The 23,383-nt window shown below is 39.0% G+C and overlaps 1 protein-coding gene across 5 annotated transcripts in view; it reads left to right on the forward strand.

The window, feature by feature from the left end:
* The window catches only part of FRS2 (fibroblast growth factor receptor substrate 2), a 111,092-nt gene extending 93,271 nt beyond the window's left edge, over nt 1-17,821 (forward strand). For all 5 annotated transcript variants that reach the window (XM_031650614.1, XM_031650613.1, XM_009181194.4 and 2 more), the window contains 5 exons: nt 6,459-6,550; nt 8,080-8,266; nt 9,020-9,178; nt 10,169-10,332; nt 12,026-17,821. In XM_031650614.1, the coding sequence (XP_031506474.1) occupies nt 6,485-6,550; nt 8,080-8,266; nt 9,020-9,178; nt 10,169-10,332; nt 12,026-12,976 (1,527 nt within the window). In that variant the 5' untranslated portion in view covers nt 6,459-6,484 and the 3' untranslated portion in view covers nt 12,977-17,821. The remainder of the gene's footprint in view (nt 1-6,458; nt 6,551-8,079; nt 8,267-9,019; nt 9,179-10,168; nt 10,333-12,025) is intronic.
* Nucleotides 17,822-23,383: the final 5,562 nt, after the last annotated feature.

Below are 23,383 nucleotides of genomic sequence, written 5' to 3' on the forward strand. Positions count from 1 at the left end.
TCCTGGCCTATAATTTTTTAATGAGAGAATTTAATAATGTTTTCTTGAACTGCAATCATTTTGCTTCCTGATTGCTGACACCACCCCCTGACTCCCAAAGAACAAAGATAAATGGCTTTTATTAACTAAGACGTGTTTACTAATTTAAAGTATTCAGCAAACTTGTTACAGCATTGCTCTCCCCAAACAAAAGCTATCTTTTACTTTATTTGATTTTAGTTTAGTTTAGTTTAGTTTAGTTCAGTTTAGTTTCTGAGACAGAGTCTTGCTCCGTCGCCCAGGCTTGGAGTGCAGTGGCATGATCATAGCTCACTGCAGCCTCGACCACCTGGGCTTAAATGATCCTTCCACCTCAACCTCCCGAATAGCTGGGACTACAGGTGTGTGCCACTATGCCCAGCTAATTTTCTATTTTTTATAGAGACAGAGTCTCACTGTGTTTCCCAGGCTGGTCTTGAACTCATGGACTTAATTAAGCAGTCCTCCCACCTCAGCCTCCCAAAGTGTTGGGATTACAGGTGTGAGCCACCACCCCCGCCTACCTTTTGTTTTTAAATGTACCCTACTTGCTTTTGTATGTTGCTGTCTTGAGGGAGCATAATAAAATCATTTGTGTTTTTGCTGAGTTACGAACTTGGAGGAGTGTATACAAATGAGATCACATGGTTGTTCCTCAAGTGTTTACAATATTAGTGCATATTATTAGGCGTCACATAGCTCAGATGTAGTCTTCAAATATTAATCTGGTGGTCATAAATGCAGAATATCTAGTATCTAGCCTTTTCCCTTGCCTAAGAGTTTGTGGTTTAGGGGAAAGAATTAGAGATGTGGATGAAAACTTCACATTAAAGAAGTCTCCTTTCAGGAATTGGAAGATTGGCCACAACTGCCTGTGTTCCAGCTGTGTCTATCCCTCACTCACGCTAAGCCTATTCTTTAGCCTTACTGAGGCCACCTGTTTTTTTGTTTTGTTTTGAGTCTTTGCCCCATTTTCTATTTTGTTGGCTCTCTTCTTTCTTTACTTCTTTCCTGACTGGATGTGATGATCTGTCACTTCAAACCCCTGTATTGCCAACATCCTTTAGTAACCTCGCCCTCTTACCCTCTGACCCTGGGTCAGTTGAACTGTCTATCCTGTGGACTGCTGAGCACAGCTAGCAAAACAGCATAATCTTGCCTCTGCAGCCTCTGCTGAGCTCTCATCTCAGCCTACTTAATAATCCTGCTCTCTTTTCTTGGGTAGCTCCTCGGTGACTAATCCTGCCATTCTCAAGTCCCTCATTCTGCAAGCCTTGCCTTCTCTTTTATAGAAGAAATGTAGGGTGATAAATGTTATCTACTTCAGTCTCTTTTTTATATTCCACCCACCCTTATGTCTTTCCTCTCTCCTCAGAGAATGAAGTATTCCTCCTTCTCTGGGTAAACCTCTCAATCTGGGCCCTGGAACTCATCTGTAGTATCCCCCTCTGTTTTGATCCATCAATTAGCCCTTCTCTTTTCTTTGTTTTTACTATGTTTTTAAACTTTCTTGACCTACTGATTATAAGCCTGCATAAATCTGTGTCATCTTAAAATACATAACTCAAGTAATATATCCTCTTTTGAATATATTCAAACCCTAGCCTTCTCTATTCTTTATTTTCTCAACCAGTTCTTGAAAGACCAATTTCCATCCTCTAGGAGCTACCTCTTTATCTTCCACTTGCTCATTGCAGTTTGGCATCTGTCTCTGCCATGGATGGTGCTCTCCTGCTTGATGCTTACTTAGTTTGTACTATTCTGATCTTTTTTTTTTTTCCCCCTTCACTGGCTTCTCTCTACTCCTGTATTTAAACACATTTGTATTTCCCCAGAATTTCAACCATAGACCAGTCTTCATACTATCCTTGCGCTAGTGTTCAAGAGTTAAAATACTACATTTGTTCTAATGTTTTACCTTCTCCCTCAAACACATACTCATGTACTTAACTATTGCACTTGGCCATTCCCTGGGCTCTCAGTTGAACATATCTGAACAAATTGTTATCACTTCCTCTTGAAGACTATAGTTTTTTGTATCTCAGGTAATAGAACCCCAGCACCCTTCGTCTGCCATGCTGGAAGCTGCTTCTTTTTTCCATTATATCAAGTCAGTTATTGGTGCTACTGACTTTTCCTCTTAAATGTTCCTTAAATTTATTATTTTCTTCTTCATTCCTACCATTGCTGCTCTTGTTTTAGGTTTTTATCATATTTCATTTTTTAATAATGCCAAACTGATTTCCTTTCCTCTGATCTAAACACCTACTTAAATTTATCGTACCTATGGTTATATTTAAAATGCACTTCTGACCATCTCACTTTTCTACTTAAAATACATCAGTGGTTTTCCATCATGTGTAGGATAAATTCCTTTCTCTTTGGTATGACATACAAGGCTTTCGTATCACATATTAGAGATTTCATTAATTGTTGTATTGAACTCAAGCATTCAGTGTGGATACAGTCCCCAGGTAGGTTGCACTACCACTCATATAAATCATGTATCACATACTGGTGGAGGTACATTCTGAGAAATGTGTCATTAGACACTTTTGTCACTGCACTAATGTCATAGAGTGTACTTACACAAACCTAGATGGTATAGCCTACTATGCATCTAGGATATATGGTATAGTCTGTAGCTCCTACTCTACAAATCTGAGCAACATTACTGTACTGAATACTATAGGCAGTTGTAGCACAATGGTAAGTATCTGCATTTCTAAACATAGAGAAGGTACAGTAAGAAAACTATGAAAGAGAAAAAATGGTACACCTGTACAAGGCACTTGCCATGAATGGAGGTTACAGGACTGGAAGTTGCTCTTGGGTGAGTTGGTTAGTGGGTGGTAAGTGAATGTGAAGGCCTAGAATGTTGTTATACACTACTGTAGACTTTATAAAACTGTACACTTAGGCTACACTGTTTAAAATTTTTTTTCTTCAATAATAAATTAGCTTACTATAACTTTTACTTTATAAACTTTTTAATTTTTTGAAACTTTTTGACTCTCTTGTAATAATACTTAGCTTAAAACACATACGTTCTACAGCTGTACAAAAGTATTTTTTCTTTTTATCCTTTTTTCTGTTTTAAAATTTTTAATTTTTTTAACCTTTAAAACTTCTGTGAAAAACTAAGGCAAAGACACAAATACACACATTAGCATGAGCTTATACAGGGTCAGAATCATCCATATCACTGTCTTCTGCTTCTACATCTTGTCCCACTGGAAAGTCTTCAGGGGCAATAACGTGGAGCTGTCATCTCCTAGGAAAACTGCACCTTCTTCTGGAATACCTCCTGAAGGACTTGCCTGAGGCTGTTTTACAGTTAATTTTTTTTTTAATAAGTAGAAGGAGTATACTCTGAAATAATAGATATATAGTATAGTAAATAAATAAACCAATTACATAGTCATTTATCATTATCAAGTGTTACGTACTGTACGTAACTGAATGTGCTATACTTTTATACACTGGCAGTGCAGTAGGTTTTTTTTTTATACCAGCATTATCTCAAACACATGAATAATGTGTTGCACTGTGATGCTGTGATAGCTATAGTGTCAGTAGGTGAGAGGAATTTTTCAGCTCCCTTGTAATCTTACGGAACCACTGTCATACATGTAGTCTGTTGCCAACCAAAAATTGTTATGTGGCTCATGACTGTATATCCCTGCCAGCATGAGAGGTTCTACCTTAACAGGTAGCTTATGAAGATGCCAAATGGAAGGATGATTTTCCTGCTCCTTTTGAGAAAAAAAAAGTTGAAAAACATTCCTTTGGAGGATCATCTTTTGAGGCAAAAGTCGTACTGTAGTAATCTTTTAGCTCTTTATATTTCACAAGGAGGTTGGGGAGAATGAATATGTAATTTCAAGAAGACTTTTAAAAAATGTCTGTATCAATTATCCCTTAAAAATTTTTATATTACTCATCCTATAATTTATTAATATTAAACATTTACTTTTTTAAAAAAATTAAATGTTTATAGAATATGTGCCATGTCTGAGGCAGGAGAATCTCTTGAACCCCGGGGGGCGGAGATTGCAGTGAGCCAAGATCACACCATAGCACTCCAGCCGGGGCAACAAGAGCAAAACTCCATCTCAAAAAAAAATATGTGCCATGTCAGTTGGTATGCTTAGTGCCCTGGAAAATGAGCAAGGCAAGATTTCCTATCTTTAAAGAGATCCCAGCAAAGTGGATGGTGCAGAAAGATAAACATTGCAACAGAGTGTGATAAAGGCAATGATAGAGTTTATGCCATTCTATTGTGGGAACGCTAGAGGCAGGCTAGCTTCAAGTTCATTGAAAGATCAAGTCTCAAATCTAGGGAACATGTCCCTAACTTACTCAGGCTGCTTCATGGTTGGGCCCCATTTGTCTTCCAGTCTACCCTATAGTCCAGTCTTACTGAACACCTCACTTTCTCCTGAATGTAGTATGACATTTCATGACTTTTGTCTGTCTCAGGTGCTTATTTCTCTTTACTTTGCTTAGCACATTGTTTCTACTCTCCTTTTAAATCCCAGCTCAAATAGTGCTTCCTTCCCTGCCTAACCCAGAAAGTTAGTTGCTCCCTTTCCTGTGCCCACAGTACTCTGCTCATATCCTAATACAAGGTTTATCGCAGTGCATTCTCTATTTACCTGTCTCTCCCTCCCCCACCCCACCACCCCCATGACACTCACAGCTCTTCGAAGACAAAGATGGTGACTTACGTGTCCTTGTACTGTGATACCTAGCTGGCATATTAGTTAAAGCAAAAATACCAAATAATCATGAGTCTTAATTAACTTTACTATTATATGTTATCATATACACTTTTGGTTTATACACTAGTACACTTTTTCATCTTTTTAATACTTAAACCTGCTAGGGATCCTTCACATTTGTTTAATACAGTCCATTTAAATCACAAAGGTCCTATAGCACCTACTATATGCTAGGTATTGTGTTAGGTACTAGGAATGTAAAAATGAGTAAGGTTCATCCCTGCTGGCAAGAGGCTCACAATGGAGGAAAGAAGACAGATAAACAGACACTAGCCACAATTTCTACTCAGTACAAAGTGGGATAGATGCTATGATACTAGGAAGCCCAGGGTGCTTTGGGGTAGCATATGCATGACGGTCATACATAGTAAGTATAACTTGCCTAGTTGCTTGGAGTCAGGGAAAGCATCCTAGAGGAAATGCACTTTGAGTTGAATCTTGAGAAAGGAAAGAAGCAGAAAGGGAGCAGCTTGGAAGGATGTGAGAGACCAAGATGCTCTGGGGAAACCACACCTTGTTTATTCTGACGGGACTAAGAATAGGGCTTGAAACAGAGCAGGGAGAGTCTAGACTGGATCTGTTGACAGGGATCACATTACATCTGATCGGATCTGTCATACTGAAGAGTTTATACTGTTAAACTGAAGATAGTAGAGAGCCACTGAATAATTTTCAACAAGCTTCAATCAAATTTATGTTTGTAATGTTTTGTAGCTTCTGTGCTTCCTTCCCTCCTCCTTTTTTCATATATTGTCATATTCTATCTGATTATTTCCCTTACTTGTAAGTGATGCTTTGGCATTTTCTTTATCTGCTTAGTTGGAGTGTTCTTAAACACTCAATGTCAGGTGTATAACCACTTCTCTCTCCTTCTATGGGAAAGGAGTATTAAATAGACATGCTGTATCAGTTTTGCCAGTATTCTGTGTGTTACTTTACTGCTTAATTTTAAGTTGTCTTTCCCCCTTACCAATGAACTATTCGAAATTTGATTTTGTTTTAATTACCAATGAACTCTTGTCTTGTGGAGACATAAAAGATACTACAATGAGTAACAACAGTCAAAATACCTGCCAAGCCAGAAGTTTACCATCCTTTTGGTGATTTTTTATTTAAAGAAGAACAAGCCAGGCCTGGCAGTCCTGTAGTCCCAGCTACTCAGGAGGCTGAGGTGGGAGGATCACTTGAGCCCAGGAGTTTGAGCCCAGCCTTGGGCAACATAATGCCTGCCTGCCTGTCTGTCTCTGTCTCTGTCTCTCTGTTTCTCTCTCTCTCTTTAAAGAAGGATGTGAAATTCCTGATAAGCCACAAAGGGTTAATTTCATTAACTCTTGAACACAAGTTAATTATTTAAATAATATATATGAGACCTTAAGTTGGTTTGTTTTTTAGATGATTTTAGAATAGGTGACCTTTGCAAATTTAACTAGAAATTTGAGATTTGTGTGACAGTATTAATGCCTCACAAAATTTATTCTCATTATTACTGAGTACAATCAACTAGCTAGCTGTATAAAATCTAGCTGCAGCCATATACCTTGTTGGACTTAATTTTCTGCATCAGAATGTTTGTGTTAGATTATTTCTAAAGTCTTTTTCTGTTTACAGTTGTTGTATCCTTCATCTAATACATTTTCCAAATCATTTTTCATGTAGTGCACACATGGTCTTCTGAAGAAGCCATGGGTAGCTGTTGTAGCTGTCCAGATAAAGACACTGTCCCAGATAACCATCGGAACAAGTTTAAGGTCAGTAAAACTGGTTGAGTTATATATCTTACTGCCTAGTTGAGTGTTCTTTATTTCACTTAACAGATCTTAGGCTGGGTGCGGTGACTCACGCCTGTAATCCCAGCACTTTGGGAGGCCGAACCAGGCGGATCACGAGGTCAGGAGATTGAGACCATCCTGGCCAACATGGTGAAAACCCGTCTCTACTAAAAATACAAAAAAAATTAGCTGGGCGTAGTGGCGGGCGCCTGTAGTCCCAGCTACTCGGGAGGCTGAGGCACGAGAAAGGCGTGAACCCGGGAGGCAGAGCTTGCAGTGAGCCGAGATCATGCCACTGCACTGCAGCCTGGGCGACAGAGCGACTCTGTCTCAAGAAAAAAAAAAAAAAATCTTATTCCTGGCATTCATCGCCAAACCCTTCTATTTCCCTTTCTTTTCACCCTGTCTTTCTTGATTTAATAAACAATGACAACATTTTCTTACAGTATGGAATTTTTTTTTTTTAGTTTTCCTTTGGTCCTCTGTATCTAATTAGCCACACTGTTGTGGTAACACTGTTTTTAAAATGCCATTTTACAGGGTGCCTTTTCAATCTCATCACTATCTTTCAGTTATTATTTTAATGCATGCCTGTGGGATTTCTTAACTGGACTCTACCTCAAGTCACCCTCTGATTCATCCTGTAGTAACCATCAAATTAATCTTCTTTCATCATTTACTAACCTGTTTGCTAAAACTTCTGTGGTGTTATTTTACCTATAGGCTAAATGCTCCTATAGCTGTTTTGTGTCTGATAATCTGACCTCGATCTGTTATAAAGAGTAGCCTTGATCACACAAACCTAGGTATAAGTCTGTTACTTTATAAGCTTTGTGACCTTGGGCAGGTTACATTGTTACTGAGTCTTAGTTCCATTTTTGTACAATGTAGTCTAGGATTGTTATGAGGGTTAAATGAGAAAAATACATATAAAGCTCTTCTCCCACTCCTGGGGAGTAGTAACTTCTCCCTAAATGTTATCTACTGCTCTAGTCTTTGGACGTTTTCTGAAGCTCAGCAGTACTAAACCTTTCCTTATATGAACTCTGTGCCAATCTATTTTGGTCTCTTTGAAAGGTACTTTTTTGTTCTGCTTTAACATTGTGTTTTTATGATGTCCCCTTTATCTCCTGACCCACTAGATTTCCCCCCTGATTTTATTTTCTGTGTCAATTTATTTATACTAGTGGTCCAGCTAAAGGCCCTCCTCCTCTTACATGAAGGTGTCTCAACAACCTTAGGCCACATTTCCTGCCTTCTGCAGCCGCTGTTGCATTCATTTGTCAATTAATCATACACTGTTTTGTGTTTGTATGTTTTGTTTCCCCAGTGGAAATGTAAATTTCTTACAGATCTGAACTGGGTGTTACACAGCTACATAGTCCATGCCTGACACACACATTGGTTGATGAATGAACTAACAAATTACAAATAACTAATTAGCAACAATGCGTTTTCCTGACGAATTGGTGAAATATTTGCACGACTGTCACCTTTTTTTTTTTTAGGTCATTAATGTGGATGATGATGGGAATGAGTTAGGTTCTGGCATAATGGAACTTACAGACACAGAACTGATTTTATACACCCGCAAACGTGACTCAGTAAAATGGCACTACCTCTGCCTGCGACGCTATGGCTATGACTCGAATCTCTTTTCTTTTGAAAGTGGTCGAAGGTGTCAAACTGGACAAGGTAGAATCTTTGTTTTTTTTTTTCCAATTATTATATTTGAAATATTCTTTCAGCTATTCTGTATATAAAGATTAATATTTTTCTTATGAAAATCCCAAAATAAACAGATTGTTAAGAAAAGATATAGTATACTATGTATTCATTTATCAAGTGTTTATTAAGCACATTGTCTATGTGAGAAGTTTTGGCTCGTGTTACCTTTAAGATTTTTCAGTAAATGATTGGGCCTGCTAAATTGACTAAATGTCTTTATCATTGATTTTTTTACTACCTATTACTTGAATGGCCTTGACAAGTTACAGGACTTCTGTTGAATGTTAAATTTCTTCTCTATAACAGGGAAATGGTAATACCTATCTTATAATTATTGTAATAATTAAACAAGATAGCAATTGGAAAACACCTAGGGACTTTCCAAGGGGCCTGTTACATGGCAGATGATCACCTTGGAGTAGTGAGTTGGGCTCCCCCTGCTGTTTAGAAACAGACGAGCCTTAAGTGTGCAGGTCTTGATTTCATCAGCTTTGTTTTGGGCCATCTCCCTTAGATGAATGAAAATTATTCTGTGAACTTTTGGCGGGGGCTTGTTTTGAAACAGGGAATAATCATTAATTTATCAGATATTTATTTTAAAGGGATTTCTTACTCTTGGCGCATAGAATGCTTACTTTACAATTCTGCTCTTTGTCAAGTGTTCCCATAGTTTTTCCAAAGGTATGTTAACTATTTTTCCCTTTTGGTTTATATTTGTAGGAATCTTTGCCTTTAAGTGTGCCCGTGCAGAAGAATTATTTAACATGTTGCAAGAGATTATGCAAAATAATAGTATAAATGTGGTGGAAGAGCCAGTTGTAGAAAGGAATAATCATCAGACAGAATTGGAAGTCCCTAGAACACCTCGAACACCTACAAGTAGGTACCCATTTTCCCTCTCACATTTTGAATAACAGACATTTAGTTGTAAGATGCAGATGATGGATATTTAGTCAATAACACACTATAAACACCGTTGGATAACAGAAGTATAATAGTTGTCAGTTTTTAAAAACAGCTGTAGGCGGGGCACGGTTATTCATGCCTGTAATCCCAGCACTTTGGGAGGCTGAGGTGGGCAGATCACGAGGTCAGGAGATCGAGAGCATCCTGGCTAACACGGTGAAACCCCGTCTCTACTAAAAAAAATACAAAAAAATTAGCCGGGCGTGGTGATGGATGCCTGTAGTCCCAGCTACTCGGGAGGCTGAGGCAGGAGAATGGCATGAACCTGGGAGGTGGAGCCTGCAGTGAGCAGAGATCGCGCCACTGCACTCCAGCCTGGGCGACAGAGCAAGACTCCATCTCTTTTTTTTTTTTTTTTTTTGAGACGGAGTCTCGCTCTGTCGCCCAGGCTGGAGTGCAGTGGCCGGATCTCAGCTCACTGCAAGCTCCGCCTCCCGGGTTTACGCCATTCTCCTGCCTCAGCCTCCCGAGTAGCTGGGACTACAGGCGCCCGCCACCTCGCCCGGCTAGTTTTTTGTATTTTTTAGTAGAGACGGGGTTTCACCGTGTTAGCCAGGATGGTCTCGACCTCCCGACCTCGTGATCCGCCCGTCTCGGCCTCCCAAAGTGCTGGGATTACAGGCTTGAGCCACCGCGCCCGGCCTAAGACTCCATCTCAAAAAAAAAAAAAAAAAAAAAAAAAAGCTGTAGTTCTATGTACTTCAAATATTTTAAAAATGAAAACATTTACTATTTCATATTATCTAAAATATGGAGTGGGAGTAATACTATTTGTGCTCTGATTTCTGCTGTCTTGGCAGAAAGACCTCTTATAATCCTCTCAGTACAGATTCGATTCTTAATCATTTTTATTCTCTCTGCCCCCACCCCCCTTTTCCTTAAACCAATAAAAAAAAAACTCAGCTCCAGGATTTGCTGCTCAGAACTTACCTAATGGATATCCCCGATATCCCTCATTTGGAGATGCTTCATCCCATCCTTCAAGCAGACATCCTTCTGTGGGAAGTGCTCGCCTGCCTTCAGTAGGGGAAGAATCTACACATCCTTTGCTTGTGGCTGAGGAACAAGTAAGCATATGCTACGATGTAACAGCAATAATGATTGTTCAGAGTCAGGGTACCACTGTGCTAAAACTAGACGATTTTATTCAGCTTGAAGTTTATCTGCTTGTAAATTACTTTTGTAGTGAACAATCAGAGGAAATAGCATATATTTGCTGGCTTATGCTCAAATATATGCGGGCATTCAGGGGAACTTAGCATTACAGTAGCTTGTGGGTTCACAGAAGAGGTACATCTATAGATTAAGAAAGGCATAACTAATGGTCAGTTCCCATTATAAGAACGTCCAATGGATTAAGAGTTTATGCTGCTTTTCATATTTTAGCCGTTACAGTCAGTGAACTACTAGTAGGAAGGTAGATTTTGCTGTTAATGTTACGGAGTTATTTAGTGTTCCCGACTATTCTAGTTTTCATGTGTGGAATGAAGTATCTGGTTGGAACTTCTGTATTAATTAGTTATACTTATCTTTTGTAAACCATATGTCATATTAAAAAGTTTTTAGTGTTTTTAAAATCAGTTTCTTTGTGTTCTGTACATAATGAGTTCTTATTTACCGTAATTACGTGAGTCTTTCTGTGTCGCGCAAGCTGGAGTACAGTGGTGTGATCTCAGCTCACTGCAACCTCCACCTCCCAGGTTCAAGCAGTTCTTCTGCCTCAGCCTCCCAGGTAGCTGGGATTACAGGCGCAGGCCACCACACCCGGCTAATTGTTTCTTATTTTTAGTAGAGACAGGGTTTCACTGTGTTGGCCAGGCTAGTTTTGAACTCCTGACCTCAAGTGATCCACCTGCTCCAGCCTCCCAAAGTGTTGAGATTACAGGCGTGAGCCACTGCGCCCGGCCCTTCTAAATATTTTTATATTATCTCCCCAAAATACCATTAAGCTTTTCTAAATAGTGATAATTTCTTACTAGGTGGCATTTATTTTATATCTATGCATTTTACAGAACTGTTATTAAATCTAGTAGAGTTTATCTTATATAGTCAGATCATCAGTAAATAAGGATAAATTTATCTCTTTTCAAAGTTGTTATTTATTTCTGGATCATATTTTAATGCTTTGAGAACCTCTACAACAGCAGCAAAATGATAATCCCTATTTTGTTCCTGATTTTTATTTTTTGCATAATTATCATGTTTAACAATCAAATATAATGCTGCATGTTACTTTATTTTTTGAGATGGAGCCTCACTCTGTTGCCCAGACTGATATGTAGTGGTGCAATCTCGGCTCACTGCAACCTCTGCCTCCCGGGTTCAAGTGATTTGCGTGCCTCGGCCTCCAGAGTAGCTGGGATTACAGGCGCTCACCACCATGCCCAGCTAATTTTTGTATTTTTAGTAGGGACGGGGTTTCACCACGTTGGCCAGGCTGGTCTCGAACTCCTAACCTCAAGTGATCCACCTGCTTCAGTGTCCCAGAGTGCTGGGATTACAGGCGTGGGCCATTGCACCCAGCCTGCATGTTATTTTAAAGTCGTTACTCTTTTATCAAATTAGGAAGACATTTCTACATTTCTTCTCTCTTTCCACCTTTTTATTAATAAAAAAATAGTTGCAAAAGTTTTGAAGTAAGAGTACATTTGGAGAGAAAGTTAATAAAATTAACTTGTTAATAAAATTAACTGATGTGGTCAGGCTTTTTTTCAGTTTTGTTTTTTTAAGTAAATTAATTCACTTTCTGTTTTGTTTTAGGTACATACCTATGTCAACACTACAGGTGTGCAAGAAGAGCGGAAAAACCGCACAAGTGTGCATGTTCCATTGGAGGCGAGGGTTTCTAACGCTGAAAGCAACACACCAAAAGAAGAACCAAGTAGTATTGAGGACAGGGATCCTCAGATTCTTCTTGAACCTGAAGGAGTCAAATTTGTTTTAGGGCCAACGCCTGTTCAAAAGCAATTAATGGAAAAAGAGAAATTGGAGCAACTTGGAAGAGATCAAGTTAGTGGAAGTGGAGCAAATAACACAGAATGGGACACTGGCTATGACAGTGATGAACGAAGAGATGCACCCTCTGTTAACAAACTGGTGTATGAAAATATAAATGGGCTATCTATCCCTAGTGCCTCAGGGGTCAGGAGAGGTCGTCTGACATCCACCAGTACCTCAGATACCCAGAATATCAACAACTCAGCTCAGAGAAGAACTGCATTATTAAACTATGAAAATCTACCATCTTTGCCTCCTGTTTGGGAAGCCCGCAAGCTAAGTAGGGATGAAGATGACAATTTAGGACCAAAGACCCCATCTCTAAATGGCTACCATAATAATCTAGATCCAATGCATAACTATGTAAATACAGAGAATGTAACAGTGCCGGCAAGTGCTCACAAAATAGAATATTCAAGGCGTCGGGACTGTACACCTACAGTCTTTAACTTTGATATCAGACGCCCAAGTTTAGAACACAGGCAGCTTAATTACATACAGGTTGACTTGGAAGGTGGCAGTGACTCTGACAACCCTCAGACTCCAAAAACGCCTACAACTCCCCTTCCACAAACCCCTACCAGGCGCACAGAGCTGTATGCCGTGATAGACATCGAGAGAACTGCTGCTATGTCAAATTTGCAGAAAGCACTGCCACGAGATGATGGTACATCTAGGAAAACTAGACACAATAGTACTGATCTGCCCATGTGAGCCTGGAAAGCATTATGTTGTTTGCACCTTTGTGAAGTTTTTAAAAATGAAGATGCAAGTACTTCATTTTCATTTCTAAATACTAACTCCTTTTATAGACTGATAAAATTTTTTTCTGAGTATTTCATGTGCATCTTTAACTAAAGGGAATTAATGTAGAGCAGGTACTCCTTAAAGAACACTAATTTCATTATATACTACTCGTTGTACAGCAGCATTCCTGTTTTCACAGTGCCTATTTAAAATGAGAGTTGAAGTGAATGACATGCTGGTTGATTTTTATCAATATTCTGGACTTAACGCATATCTTTCATGTCTAAGTCATAGTTGGCTTTTAAAACTTTTTATAAAGCCTCTTGACAATGTGCATTGCTAACAGATAACTATAGGCTTTGAAAGTAATGCTCGTAGATTCAGTGTTCACAGTATGTGGCCTCCAGCATGTAACATGAGGAATCCTTTATTTCATTGATTAAAGGCTTTTTTACTTGAGCCAAAACATATGTAAAGGAAACAAGTACCACACCTCCTCTTATACCAGTCAGCTCCTTTGTCTTCAGTGTTACTAGAAAGCAGCCTGTGTCCATGAGTATGGTTTGCTGTTGGTGCACTGAAAGGCAAGAAGGAGACAAGATTTTCTATTTACTCATCTCATGATGTCATTTGAAGGGCATGTCCACATATCTTACTCAGAATTATAATAGGCTCAAGAATCAGTCTCAGGTCACTTTACCCAAAAACATTTGAAAATCTGAACCACAATCTCTTGAAAGTTTTTCTCCTATAGATTATTGACAAAACATTGTTTTCTGGAGGCATTTGTGCCATTAGGTTTCCATTTATCTTCAGTTTTTTCTTTGGTGTTTGGGATGTGTTATTTTGTTGCTTTATGTCCTTTTCAATTTAAAATGTTTGAGTTTGTATATAGTTTTGAAATTGGATTGTGTGTTCATTGTTGTTTAGTTTGCATTTTTGTCAAATTATGGTTTTGAAGGTTCATTTGGAACTTACTGTTATTCTATAACAGGGTTGCCCTTGTCCAGTATTTATTTATATGCTGTTTACTTTTCAAGTTGATAAAAACATTCTCTCAATTCTAAATTTACTTGTGTCCATAGGTGATCTCTTTAGCAACTGAGAAAAAAAGGAAGATACTTTTAACATGCAAAGTTCCCTCAAGGTGTACCGTGTTTTCTCTGTGGGCACTCTTCCCCAGCACTTTAGCAGTAATTCCCCCAGCTACACGCTGCAGTTGTACTCTGCCCACTCTAGTGTTCCTCAGCTCTGCTGTCCTTTTACTTGTAGCGGGATCTTTGATTATCCTTTGATTTCCATGAAATATTAATATTGTTGCCAGCATAGCAGGTACAGTGGAAGTCTTGTAGCAATGAGATTGTATCATAATTTAGGATTTAAAATGAATTAAAATTTATATAAACTGAAGAGTCTCCATATGTCAGACTCTTGGAAAATCAAAGATGTTCCAATTTCCTAAACACTAGAGAATATGAGAGAAGGTAGAGTGGAAAAAGGTTAGGTAACCTTGCAAAATATTTTACTATTTCCTCTAAATATGAGGAAGTTTGAGATTATGATCTGGATCTACCAGATATAACTAAGGTTAATTTAGCATGAAAAAGTTTTAGTCATATTAGCATCCAACCTATTCAGTAAATAACCCAATCATAGGACAGTGATGGATTAGGAGAACAATAGAGTGGGATCATTATAAAGAAAATAAATTATTAAAGGTGTCTTTATCGTTTTCAGTGCCATTTTAGTGTCTTTATTATAAATCAATATCAGTGTATTTTATCATTCTATGTGCATAGCAGAATTTTCTTTTCCCCCTTTTGTTCCCTTGTGAACTTGGTGCTTATTAAAGTGTTCACTGTTCCCTTAAAAGAGAGCAGTGGTATAGGTGTGCAGTTTCCGTGATGCAGGTTCCATTTTTAATACATTGTTCCACTATCCTTTCTTCTGAGTAAATTGCTAATTGTGCCAAATTTATGTAATAGTTTTTGTAATGTGGAATAAGAATTATGATGGAACCAATGCACATAGTTTTTTCTGAAACAACCAGTCAAGGCAGAACATTAATCTCCAAATGAAAGGGCTGATCTATTTATTCATTTTGGAGGTTGGATACTTTATTCTTTCCGTCATCTTTTTCATTGTTTCCTCCGGATTCTAATTAGTTTTTATTTTTTTAGATAACTCCAATATAATCATTACAGTTTATGCTTTAAATACTGTGTGCTTTAAAAATGAAAATGGGACCAATTTGCTAAGAATTTGATTTTAGGTACTATAAGAGTATTAGGAAGATATATACAACTGGTGTTAATTTCTAGATGTCTTCTAGAAATCACTTGTGTTCCTATTTAATAAAAGGTAATTTAGAATACTACTTGTCCTTTGCAGTAGTTTAGTAATGGGCATTAAGCTGTGTCCTGGAAGGATGTACCTATTACTAGGTGCATTTTAGAATGAAATATTAATATTTTATTAGCATATAATTATGGCCATATATCTCAGATTTTCTGAGGCAGATCTAATTTTAGATAATTCTGTTGGTAGACCATGTGATCCTTCTTTTTGGTTTTGGAAATATAATCATTGTTAATGTTTTCCCTCCAAATAGAATACTGTTTTATCCATATAAATCATAACAGCATCTATCCCATGCCAGGGTTGGAAACTGATATTGGTATTACTTGTGTTTTTTCTTAGTGTGTTTTATTTCCCAGTTTCATCTTATTTTAAAAATGAAAATATGGTGCCTTCCCTCCCTCCAGGAAGACTGGCAAATAGTTCCTTTTATTTACTGCTGCTGTGGAGTGATGAGATATGCACTTTACTCTTGAAGATTCAGCAAAAAGCTTTTCACTTCCCAGTATATCCAGAATACATCACATCTGGGACTTAGGAAAATTTGCCAAGCAATCTTTGTTTTTATAGATACTAATGTTGACCCTCTCCACCGTTCAATGTTATAAATAGAACAAGTCAAGCTAGTGTTTGTTAATCTCCTTCCCCTCCCCAAAACTGTGGCACAGCATATAAAAATGTACCTCAATAATGTTCTATTAAAAATGGGACAGGGGCCTTATGTTTTCATAATTTCCCAACAATGTGCCACCATATTTTTGCCTCAAGGTAAAGGTTTTAACAGATGAAAAAGTACTTCCCAATTCCCCCTGTGCTATTCCTAACCTATAATGCCCAAATGTTTTGTGCAATGTGTAGTGTGTGTGTATAAATACATATATTCTTGAAGTAGACATACCATCAGAGACATCATTCACAAGTAACTGATGTATTGGCATCTCATTCATATTTCTGATGTGTGAGGTATATGGTACTAATTACCTTTTCCTTGATGTTTGCCAAATTTGAATAAAGGCATTGGTACGAAATTACAGAATGTAAAGAAAATGTTTTTGGCTTGAAAAATTAACAAATATTTTATGACATACCACAGTATACTCTGCCCAAACCAGCCCCCTATCTATTTTTCCTGTTCTTTACATCCCTGTTCCCCATCCCTACTTCCTCATTTTTTTGGGGTATAACACAGTTCTTTTGTAGCATCATTATAATTGCAGTTCTATGGCAATTGGACAATTATAGCATGGAAACAGACTGGTATTAATAGTACAGTAGTCACCAGTGTGCCACATTTGCATTAGTAATGCAAAATATACATTTTATAAAGGACAAACTTTGTGTTATGTTTTATTTTCATTACATTGTATAATATTGTAAGATTATTGTATGTCCTCATTTGCATTATAAATGTTTTTTTCCTACGTAAAGGCATAAATATAGCAACTTTGTATAAAGGTAGCTTATTAGATTTTTAATTTTTTCTTTTATAAAAAATTGTCTAACAGTGGGACTACCATTGCCAAATTGTATATGAAATATGAATTTTACCCCCATGGTTAATTTCTTTTATAAACATTCCATATTTCTCTAATAAAGGACATAAGTGATACTGTACTATGCATAAATTGTATCTTAATGCTGTTTCAGATCAGCATTTTAAATTTTGGTTTGCATTTTTAATATTGGCAAAACGTAACCACTGTTAATTAAAATAAAACCTTGTATATGTAACAACATAATTTGCCCTCTATCCCTTCCCACCCTTTGTTCTCTATTTCTCCCTATCAGTGCCAACTTCATACATTTTGTAGCATGGCAATAAAATATAACTTTTACACTGAGGCCGAGTGTGGCTTTTTGGAGGAAGTGGGGATGGGACGATTGCCCTCTAGTTGTCTTTTGCATATGACTGTTTTTGCATATAAGCCATGTCATCAGGCATGAAAAGTTCTCTCATATATGATGTAAACATGCTTTTAAGGACAAGTGTGTGAATGTGCTTTTTAAGCTTAATTTTTGTCAAGACAAATAACTAATTTTTTTATCTTTGGAGAAGTCAGAGTTCTTTAAGTACAATCAAACGTTTATTAACTGGAGTACTTAGAATAAGCTAGTAATTGAATTTAGTTCAACAAGGGCTAAGCAACACATTTTTTAAAATCCTTATTTATTGTAGAGTATTATACTGTCCTACAAATTATGTAAAATATGGTTTAATATTAGATGACTTTGGATTTTGCAATGCCTTACTGTTGTCATTCTAGCATAAATATCCATGATGAGGTACTCAAGTTGATACTGGAAGCTGAGCTGATCATACACGGACCTGAAGCATTCATGAAAAGCTGCTTTGTTGAATAAAGTCTGATTGGAGTTCTTTTCATGCTCACTTTCCCCTTACTGCCGAAAGTAGATTGCAATAAAACCCCAATAAAACGTGTGGTTGGATATCTACTTAAAGTTTTATTGTATTTATATTTACATACTACTTGAAACTTCATGACATTTTCTTTCCTAGTCTCATATCAGTGCCTCTGTTTTCAAAATGAACATATCATCAAAATGAAATTGTAACTATTTGACAGGCTCTCTCACAGTTTTATCTGTGTGATCATTCCAAATAGTAGTTCTCAGCTCTGGGACTTCAAACCTGTTTTTAGCCACTGAGTGACATTGCAAAGCCTTAGTTGAGTACAGGTCAAGATGGAAATTATTTAAATAATGAAGGAGATGGACATGTCCACAAATGATTGATGTAACTGGCATGATAAAGACACAAAGGAAGGGCATCCAACTCAGCCTAGGGGTGCAGGTTTTCAAGCAAAGCTGCTTGGAGGGGGTGATCCCTGAGGTGTTTTGTTTAAAGTCTTTGTAGCTTAAGAGAGGATGTCAGGGAGAAGGGATAGCATGTGCAAAGGCACAGAGGTATAGAAAGATCATGACATTCAGTGGTTGCAAGAGGTTCCAAATGACTAAGAGCATGGAGAGCAAAGGCAGGCTTGGGGGATACAGAAGAAAGGACAAATGAGAAACAGATCACAGAATCCTAAGGAGCTTTTGTTTAGGTGACAGAACTTGAAGGATTTTAAACACCAGAAAAATAATAGTTTAGACAGATTACTCTGACAACACGGATATCTGAAGGGCACAGTATTTTATTTTTATTTTTATTTTTATTTTTTGAGACAGTCGCTCTGTCGCCCAGGTTGGATGGAGTGCAGTGACGCAGTCTCGGCTCACTGCAAACTCCGCCTCCCAGGTTCATGCCATTCTCCTAGCTCTGCCTCCCAAGTAGCTGGAACTATGGTATTTTAATAAAGCAGGGGGACTGGTTAAGGGGCTTTTTCAGAAATGGAGCCAGATCTGATAAATGTGTATTCAAAGGCATTGCTAAAGGACTGTTGTTTACTGCTGTGCAACAAACCACCCTAAAATTTAATGGCTTAAAGCAGCAATCATTTTATATCTCAAGTTGCTATAGATCAGGATGGGCAGGGCACAGCAGAGATGACTCATCTCATATGATGTCTGGAAGCCTGGCTTCCTCACATGTTTTGTGCCTCAGCTAGTATGGTTCAAGCAGCTGAGGGCTGGCTGGACCAGTTCCACTAGGTCATGTCTGGAACTTCTAGCTATCAGCTGTGTTCCTTAGTTTTCCTCCATATAGTCTTGGGTTTTTCTTCATGTGGTCTTCTTACATGGCAGCTTAGGGTTCCCAAGAGCACAAAAGTAGAAGCTGCTAGGCTTTCTTGAGGCCAAAGCCCAGAACTGGCACAATGTCAATTCTGTTCTATTTTGTTGAATTACAGTGGCTCATATAAAAGCATGAACATCAAAAGTGTAGTTTATGCAGGGCCACCAATGTAATAGAGGACCTAAAGGAGGAAGAATTAACACCTCTGATTGATAAGGGGAAATGATAGAAATAGAGGGGTCAAAGATGACCCCCAGTTGTCTGGTTTGGGTGACTGAGATGGTTGATGGTGTCAGTTCACTGAGATTTAAAATATATTTGGGGGCTGGGCATGGTGGCTCACTCCTGTATCCCCAACACTTTGGGAGGCTGAGGAGGGTGGATCACTTCAGCCCAGAAGTTTGAGACCAGCCTGGGCAACATGGTGAAAACCTGTTACTATGAAAAAATACAAAAATCAACTGGCATGGTGGTGTGTGCTTGTAGTCCCAGCTACTCAAGAGACTGAGGCAGGAGGATAGATTAAACCTGGGAGGTTGAGGCTGCAATGAACTGTGATCATGCCACTGTGGTCCAGCCTGGGCAACATAATGAGACCCTGTTTTGTTTTTGTTTTTTTAAGTGCTACTCTAAGTGTGCTCCACAGACTGGTTCCTGTGTACAAACTATCATGGTCTGCAACATGAGAATTATCAAATCTTCTAACCTCCCTACTACCCAAACACTAGGTGTCTGGATCGACCCTACTCAATGCAACTCTGGATTCCTGGTCCTTTATTTGGTTTCCTTCCTCAGGTATTCTTAGTGTTCCTGAGGAATGTTGACAAGTCCCATAACTGTTCTGGTGGTTGTTTGCCTCTTTGGCTAGTTATTTCACTCCAGATAATGCATCTACCCTTGCTCCCAAATCACCTCTAGCCATCAAATCATGGTATGCTACAGTGCTTTCCTACTTCCATATCATGCCAAGCATACCCACCCTCGGCTACTATACTTAACAAAGCCTATTAGAAGACTTGGGACATAATGATAACAATAGCTAAGCTAAACAGGCACTGTTCTAAGCTATTTAATCTTTGTGATAATTATCTCCATTTTACACAAAAGGAAACTGAGGCACAGAGAGATTATATAACCGGAAGCTGACGAGTTAACAAAAAGTCAACTCACTGAAAGCCATATTATACCAAGGGGAAGAGAGAGGAGGACACAGAGTCATAGAGAGGAGAGGGTCACAAAGACTTTGAGGGAGGAGGAAGGGTTAACTAAGATAAGCCAAGATCAAGGGACTTGAGAGTAGAGGACAGAAGAAGAGCCAGGAGAAAGTCGCACAACGTGTTTAATCACAGAAACATGGATTCCCAAGGTCTCACTACCTCCATAGGCCCTGTAACCTATCTAATACAAATTACTATAAAATGTATAAATAGACTGGGCGCAGTGGCTTCCACCTGTAATTCCAGCACTTTGGGAGGCCAAGGTGGGCAGACTGCATGAACTCAGGAGTTCAAGACCAGCCTGAGAAACATGGCAAAACCCCATCTCCACCAAAAATACAAAAAATTAGCCGGTGTGGTGGCGCATGCCTGTATTCCCAGCTACTCGCGAGACAGGTGGGAGGATCGCTTGAAGCCAGGAGGCAGAGGCTGCAGTGAGTGGAGATCGCGCCACTGCACTCCAGCCTGGGTGACAGAGTAAGACCCTGTCTCAATTAAAAAAAAAAAAAAAAAAAGTCAGGCGTGGTGGCTCATGCCTGTAATCTCAGCCAGCACTTTAGGAGGCTGAGGTGGGCAGATTGCTTGAGGTCAGAAGTTTGAGACCAGCCTGGCCAACACGGTTAAACCCTGTCTATACTAAAAATACAAAAATTAGCCAGCCGTGGTGGTGCATGCCCGTAGCCCCAGCTATTTGGGAGGCTGAGGCAGGAGAATTGCTTGAACCTGGGAGGCGGAGGTTGCAGTGAGCTGAGATCATGCCACTGCACTCCAGCCTGAGCGACAGAGTGAAACTCCGTCTCAAAAAAAAAAAAAAAGTATAAACAGCTAAAAGAGACAGTTTTTGGTAAGCTAGCACATTGATCATGCTCTGAATGGCCTTCAATGAACTGATTTAAAGAGCCTGTGAAACCCACCCAAGGCTACAAAGCCAGCATGTAAAATGGTTGAAATTCAAACTCATATAGTCTGGGTCTAGAAGCTGAGTGTTTAGCCTCTGGGTGTAGAGGTGTCATCAAAGGAGGGGGAAGTAGGCAAGGAGGAAGGATCAAAAGATGCAATGGAGAAGGGACACATTTCCAAGGGTCCCATCATAGGGTCTCTTCCTGGCTGCCTCTAGCCTCAGTTCCACAAGGTAGCAGGGCCTGCCTCCTTCACATCCAAATGCCTCTGGCTACATTCAAAGCCCAGCAGGGAGCAGTCATTAGTTTCCCCATCACATACAGCCTCAGGCTTGCCTACCAGAGGACATAGTAAATATCTCCAGGTATGTAATTTTGCCCACAATAAAAACAACCTTTTTCAATATTGTGCAGGCATCTTAGTTTTTCATTGTGAATCTTCTCATTCCAGAATGCGATTTGGGATCGGCCTAGGAAAGTACATTTCCTGAAAGAAGACCAAGTTTTCCTACAAAGAACAGAAAATTCTTGGGAGATTTAAAAAAACAATTTGTTCAGCCTGAACTCCCCCTTTTCACGTCGGACCTGAGGAATACTGTAAACCAGGGTCAGCAAACTTTTTCTGTAAAGAATTAGATAATAAATGTTTTAGCATTCGTGTGCCCACACAACCTGTCGTGACTACTCAACTCTGCCACATAACTCTGCTCTTGTATTGTGACAGAATAAACATGCATGGGTATGCCCATGGAGTCCAACGAAGCTTTACGGACACTGAAATATTAATTTCACAGAATTTTCATGTGTCAGGAAATTTTTTATTTCTTTCAACCACTTAAAAATGTAAAAACTATTCTTAGCTCTCAGGCCATACAAAAACAGTTGGCAGGCTGGGTTTGACTCCTCACAGCTTGCCAACCCCTGGTGGAAATCAACCCACTTAGAGGAAATCCAAAGGGTAGAAACAACTAAAAATTGAAAATTCCTGTTAATGTTAGCAATGTCAAAAATCCAGGAGACCCCAGCTATTCAGGAGACTGAGGCAGGAAGATTGCTTGAGCCCAGGAGTTCCAGGCCAGCCTGGGCAACATGTGAGACCCCGTCTCTAAAACAAAACAAAACAGAAAAAGAAAAATCCAAGAGCTTGGTTTTGTTTGTTTGTTTTTGAGACAGAGTCTCACTCTGTTGCCCAGGCTGGAGTGCAGTGGCGTAATCTCGGCTCACCGCAACCTCTGCCTCCCGGGTTCAAGCATTCTCCTGCCTCAGCCTCCTGAGTAGTTGGGATTATGGGCATGCGCACACCACGCCCGGCTAATTTTTGTATTTTCAGTAGAGACGGGGTTTCACCTTGTTGGCCAGGCTGGTCTCCAACTCCTGACCTCAGGTGATCTGCCCGCCTCAGCCTCCTGAAGTGTTGGGATTACAGGCGTGAGCCACCACGCCCTGCCAAGGAGCTTGTTAAGTGATGAAAGGGAGAAAACAGGGTATCAGTAGATGACAGAAAAATTCTTTAGAGAACAAATTTTGCTTTAGACATCCGTCAACTTAAAGAAAGTAGAAAACTGTCTATAATAAACTGAAATATTTGGGACTGATCTTGATGTCTGCCAAAACATGTAAGAGTGTCAAGATCAGTCCCAAATATTTCAGTTTATTATAAACAAAGACTAGTAAGTCGTCTCTACTATTGGAGAAAAAAAAAAAGACTGAAATGCAAAAATTCCTGAAAATGAGTAAATAGGGCAAAGATAAAATACTATAAATGTCTCTGTCAGTTCACAAGACCTTAGCCTGGACAGTCAACGTCCAGTTAGAAATAACGTTTGAAAATTCAGTAAGAGAAAAGGAAGTCCTCTTCTGTAATACTCAGTAAATAATGTTTAAAATTAACATAGCAATAATATTATCTGGGAATATGATAGTAAATAGCTCCCCCAAAAAACTGAAAAAGTTGAAAGCAGTTTTCCTGGAGACAGGAAGTGGTGAGGTAGGTAAATTATGGTTTCATTATTGGCACATAACACTTTGAACTGTGTACATGTGTGATTTTAACACAAATGTTTAAAGATTAAATTTAAGAAAATAAAGTGTGAGCAAGAACTCCATTGCTATGGCAACCCGTGCGGCAGCCGCCTCTTTGTTCTTGGGTTGTTCCTCTCTCAACCGCCCAATTCCTCCGTCCTCGAGCGGCGGCCACGCCCCCTCC

The sequence above is a fragment of the Papio anubis genome, chromosome 9 (genome assembly GCF_008728515.1).
Source record: "Papio anubis isolate 15944 chromosome 9, Panubis1.0, whole genome shotgun sequence".
Classification (NCBI taxonomy): Eukaryota; Metazoa; Chordata; class Mammalia; order Primates; family Cercopithecidae; genus Papio; species Papio anubis.